General features: G+C 34.8%; 1 protein-coding gene across 1 annotated transcript in view; it reads right to left on the bottom strand.

The window, feature by feature from the left end:
* The window catches only part of LOC111400350, a 5,898-nt gene extending 453 nt beyond the window's left edge, over nt 1–5,445 (bottom strand). The window contains exons 1-7 of the mRNA XM_023027765.1: nt 5,254–5,445; nt 4,904–5,176; nt 3,340–3,405; nt 687–847; nt 448–553; nt 235–354; nt 58–137 (exon numbers count right to left, since the gene is read on the bottom strand). Of these exons, the coding sequence (XP_022883533.1) occupies nt 58–137; nt 235–354; nt 448–553; nt 687–847; nt 3,340–3,405; nt 4,904–5,176; nt 5,254–5,445 (998 nt within the window). The remainder of the gene's footprint in view (nt 1–57; nt 138–234; nt 355–447; nt 554–686; nt 848–3,339; nt 3,406–4,903; nt 5,177–5,253) is intronic.
* Nucleotides 5,446–6,048: the final 603 nt, after the last annotated feature.

Here is a 6,048-nt window from a genome sequence, read left to right as displayed (position 1 = left end):
TATTTCTTGTGCATTTTAGATTCAGGCGAGTTGGGATGCAATGGCGAGAGAGGCTGCCTGAGTGAATTGATATCGCTGAGATCAATTTTCTTATCCACCGGACTGCTCAACTTTAGTCCAGATTTTCGTTTGTTCCCCTGCAAGAAATTAAATGATCCCATGAATCCAACCACCAAAATATTGTCTGTTCTCAGTAGCATTTCATGAAAAACAGGTATATAAGCAAAGCCAAACCTTCATAGAATTACTGCTCGAGTTTTCAGAAGCAGCAGAATTCTGTTCTCTGTAGCATTGCCTCATCAAACTTTTATTTTCCTTGTCTAATATGTTGTTTTCTTGAAACAGAAGTTTCACCTGAATGCGTCAAATAATATAATTTACTGTTATTCGTAGGCTACCAAGACAGTTGATCCTAACATGCAATGATCATTCTATTAATTTATATACCTCCTTTTCAGCTCTATGCAGGTTAATCGTTAAATGATCCTTGTCTTTCTCCAAATTCTTTGCCTCAGCCACCAGTGCCACAACCTTCTGAGTTGATGGCCTCAAACTACAATTTAAAATAACAATTTAGTCAGATAATTGACTCAAAGTTGTGAAAGAAAGATCTGAAAATGGTGAAGTTTGATATAGTTTAATTACCAAGATGTTTGTCAAAAGTTGAGCTGGAATATAAAACTCACCTGTACCACATTTTCAGAATCTTTTGGCAAGCTTCGATTCCACTATAGGCCTCTAAGAACTTATGTGCAGTTGACGCGATTTCATCCTTGCCAAACATAGTTGCCAATAATGAATCTAGTAAAGTCTCTTCCGCAGATGTATCATCAGTGCACACATCAATCTTTAGCCATCACATATGATAATTCAATTAGAAACCAATAATTGGAATGCCTTAGCATCACATAATGCAAAGTACGATCCATCTCATTATCTATAGCAGTATCTGGAAAGAAATAGAACTATAGAAGGAAGCCAGAAAATATTGGCTGAAATTAAAACGCTGAACATACAAGACAAATTCAACACAAAAAATAAAATCAAGGAATTTTCAGCACTACCATATTATGGTAACTCTACTACCGACAATGCTCAGCAAAACATTTTCAACTTACACCATCAAGTTGATTATATACATTCCTTCAGACTTGTGAATCCCAAAATTTGGTCTCTCTTTTTTATGTGTCAATGGATATCCTACAATAGTATCTCCTAACCAGATGATATTGAGAGATGCTTCCAATGTGCATTCTATCACATGACCATTTCGAGACATGGAAAATAGCAGCAGTGGTTCGCCAAGACTGCATTGCAATTTTGCCCCCAACCTTCCAAATATAGCATTTTGGTCCCAAATCTTCCACTTTCGTTGCATCCTAGAGGAAGAATTCATTCCAAATGGACGTTAAAGTAGCATGTAAAACATGTCTTATGTTAAAGTTAAAATAGCATCCTTAGCATAGTTTGTCTGTGAGGTGGCATTTTGGAGAAGATAATCGTGCGAAATATGCTTGCATAAAACTAAGTAATTAAGCCCCTATTTGGCTTTGCTAAGTCTCCCATTGTTTCAAAACATTTTTCTACATACTCATTTTCAACCACATATTCATACAATAAAATTTTCTACACGTACAACCAAAACTTTTTTATACTTTTTAACCACTCGTTCTCCAAAAATTCACTATTCAAAATAATGTTTTTTCAGAAAAATGGCCACCAAACAGGGGCTTAATCATCAAAGCAGGATAGATATCCTGTTCTATCAGCTGAAAAAAAAAAAAAAACTATTTGGCTTTGCTAAGTCTCCCATTGTTTCAAAACATTTTTCTACATACTCATTTTCAACCACATATTCATACAATAAAATTTTCTACACGTACAACCAAAACTTTTTTATACTTTTTAACCACTCGTTCTCCAAAAATTCACTATTCAAAATAATGTTTTTTCAGAAAAATGGCCACCAAACAGGGGCTTAATCATCAAAGCAGGATAGATATCCTGTTCTATCAGCTGAAAAAAAAAAAAAAACAGGATTCTCCACCCCCTCAAAGGCTTTCCAATTCCTTCCCCTCAACAACATCCCTATCAAACTATGAGGAGCAGAATTCTGCTAGCATATTGCTAATCTCAACCCTCTCTACATAAACACTCTAATGTATCATCTACTGCTGAATGACCAGGTCAACTAAAATAAACTCAATGAAGCATTCCACAAACTGGCAGATACCTCGCTATGCAACAGAAGGCAACTCACATCCCCTCATTGCTTTCTTATGGCATCTCCAGATGCAGTAGACACAGAGACATTTTCTTTAAGGGGGTGCGCATTGGCGAACTTTACTTCCCTAAATAGCTGTTCTAAAGTGGATATTCTGAACAATACACCATCTCAGCCAAATTAACCATTTTGGTAATAGAAATCTAGAAATTTACTGAACAATATTAAAGGATATGAGGACTATATGTCCTTTAAGAATTTCACCTTCTTGAACTATACAAAACCTACATAGATGAGGGCTCTAGAGCAGGTTGTGGAACTTCATCTATGTTAAAGCAAAGAAGACACAGCTTACGTACAATTTTGGAAGACTTACTCTGTGTTATAAGGAAAAGACAATTGAGACATAGGTATGTAGAACTAATGGTAAAAGTAGAAAATAAAATCCAAGAAATTGTAACACCAAAAAACTAATGGTAACTTGTCAATGTAATATAGTAGCTATTTCACTTCTATAAAATGGGATAGAGTGATTAAGTATTCCCTCTTATTTACTTTTAGCAAATATTTAGGTGATGTTTATAAGCAGCTTGTTAACACCCAAACGACTTTTTATTCACACATTTCAAGAGACTACCATAAGTACTACAAACTTATCCTCATTTCTATCTATTGATAATTAAAATTGTTTATAAAAACTTCCCGAACATGCTTTTAGAATCAAGTTCTGCTGCATGTTTAATACCATGTCATGAAATATTATGCAGTAAATCAGCTGACTCTAAGAAGTCTTAAAAAAACTGTTAAGAGGAAGAACACATACCATACTACTAATCAGCAAAAGAAATTAAATTAGACTCCAATTATGACAGAGTTCACTCTCTAATCCTAAACCGGTCAACGATCTGGTCATTAAATTTAAAATGAAAGACATAATGAATTTTCAACACAACAGGTACAAAAAATAATTAAGGAAAATAATCATTACAGTGTAACCATAAATAAATTTAATTTCATTCCTCTCAAATTTATTTTATGGCATCAGTGGCTTCTAGATGCTCTTTATGGTTTAGTGCCAAAACCAATTTCAGAAGGACGCAGAATATATAACAAACCCATACAATCTTCACCGGAACACAAACTGTAAGCAAAAGATTTACCTTACACCTGTACAGTCCTTTCTGTTCCAATAAAGAACATAAAACATCTCAAAATATTCATATGCTTTATAATGCCTAATTAATGAACGAACGAATGATACAACAATTGCTTTACTTTAAAATGCCTAATTAATGAATGAACGTACAAAATTAACTTCCCCACAATTGGACCTCTACATGCATAGTTTTCATAGCTTAAGCAAGAAAAGCAAGGAACAAATTTCATCAAACAGAAATGCATCTCAAATAAAACAAACTCCGCACAGGTATAATATTTTCAAAAACCTCAGAATTGCAGCAGTTAATTAAATTTCAGCAAACACCAGTCTATTTAACCATTAATGTGAGCAAATTCTGCAAGAAATCAATTTCAGAAAAGAAAGGCGCACGTTTCATCAAACCAAAATGCATCTCAAAGAAAACAAAACTTTGCCTATGTATAATATTTTCAGTAAACCCATAATTGCAGCAGTAAAAACTAAATTTCAGCAAATATAAATCTATTTAACCATTAACATGAGCAAATGCTACAAGAAATCAATTTCAGAATGAGATGTGAATCAAACAACTTGTCCCAGCATCTGAAACATCAAAAATGAGATGTAGAACACTTTAAAAGCAAGAGTCCAAATGAAGTAAACAAAAGGAGCAGAAATTTAACAAATCACACTTTTCTGCGTGCACATCTAGGCACTCCTTCAATGATTTTTAATACATGTTATGTTAAGTTACACAAAGATTTCACTTAATCGATTTCACTACATATCCATAGTTTGATTCACACAATCCATATGAATAACTCCATTACTTAGCCATACTACTTAAAGTAATGTCATAAAAAATTCCCTAGACATGTTCTTCATGTATCATTGCTAAGTTATTTTATTATTTATTGTTTAAGCCTATTTAGGCTTCATTTTAATTTTAATACATTTTTTCTCTTTCTTTACTTTAAAAAGACATTTTTCAATACAATAAAATTTCATGTAAACCCAAAACTCTTCCTTTTTTTTTTACTGCGTTCTCTGATTTGTCTTTCCTTAATCTAGCATCTAGTATATCTATGGTTTTGCAAGTAATGATTTTGGTGGCTTGAAAATGCTCGACTTATGAATTTATTCAGCAAACTGCTAGAAACTCATGCAGCCCAAGGGAGACATCTTCCCATCATTGAAAGAACTTTGATTTTCAGGATGTATTACCATCAACCAAGCTTCCATTTTTCAAAATGAACAATTCGAAGTTCTCTAACAGAAAAGAGAAACAAGGCAATTATATAATACTCGCTCAGTCCGATCAATATGCTTTCTTCATAATTTCCCTGTACCCCAAATCACTTCTTTGGTTCGTTAGCCCTATGAAACCTATGGCTTTTAATAAATTTCCAAATCTGGGCCAGAACCCAATTAATTAATTGCTACCCACATGAGTAATTTCACAATTAATCATACAATCAATAATCAATGAACAATGTATGTGTTAACAAGATTAAGAAAATTTGGTGAAGAAATTAATATACCATCTGTTTCTCGCATCGACACTTGTAGAGATTCAAATCCTCAGATAACTTTTTATTATGCTCCTCTAAATCATGGACCCGAATCTCTGCTTCTGTAGCCCTCTCATCTGCCTCATTTGCAAAATCCATCAAAGCCTCACGATCATGATCATAAAGCGAGCACTCCCTCTCCCACTTATCGCACTGTGCCAACAAATTCGAACACTCCGTGGCCAATTTCTGGTTCTCTTCAATGAATTTCTTCAACGCCACGGCATTGATACTTGCCTCCGCCTGAGAAATTTGTTAACTCATTAATAAAAACGAGAAAAAATGTAGGTGATAAACCAAGTGGGGGTAAAATTGCAAACCCTAGTACTGTCTATAACGTTGTCCTTTTCTTTGAGTTTGGAATGGAGACACAAGTACTGATTACGAAGGCGAAGGCGAGCATCTTCGGAGGCGTGAAGTTTGAGTTGCAACGCATCTGCAGATACTGGGAGTCCCAAAGCGTCATCAATCAATTCTTTGATGTAAAAGTCGGTTTCTTGTGGGAAATCCATCGAGAAAATATACCCTAGAGTCTGTTGTTTGTTTTTCAGAAAAATCAACAAAAATATATCCTAGGTTTCTGAAAGAAACTTCAATATGCCCTAGCTTGATTTCTTTTTCCTAAGCCAAGAGATTGGATCTATCAAATTCTAGGAAAAGAAATGGAGAATCGATCGATGTCTGAAGCGAGAGAGGGAAGAAACGGTTTTGTTGCGTGTTTTTGGTCCGAATTTTAGATTTCAAATTGGGAAATAGAGGATGATCGGCTAGCCGTTGGAGGTGGGCCCAGTCCTCTACGATGCGACTACAGTGGTTTCGAAGACACAAAGGGTATATGACTAAAATTTCGTATTCGATCACAAAGTTTCAGTTAAGCCTTTGTTTGGCTCCCATTAATTCTCAAAAAACTTATTTTTTTACAATTCATTTTTAACCACACATTCGTCTAATAAAATAATATTCCTTATAAATCAAAAATCTTTTAAGTTGTGCTACCTCACCAGAGTCAGGGACAGGCTCAAAAACAGGGGCTGAGGTGGTGACATCTCATCCCTTCATCTGGGTCCATGGGATTTAAATCAAGGGCTGAGATGGTGACACCTCGCCCCCTGTTT

This window comes from Olea europaea, chromosome 10, assembly GCF_002742605.1.
Source record: "Olea europaea var. sylvestris chromosome 10, O_europaea_v1, whole genome shotgun sequence".
NCBI classification, from domain to species: Eukaryota; Viridiplantae; Streptophyta; class Magnoliopsida; order Lamiales; family Oleaceae; genus Olea; species Olea europaea.
The sequence above is the reverse complement of the archived record's forward strand: the minus strand, read 5'-3'. Positions and strand labels throughout refer to the sequence as shown.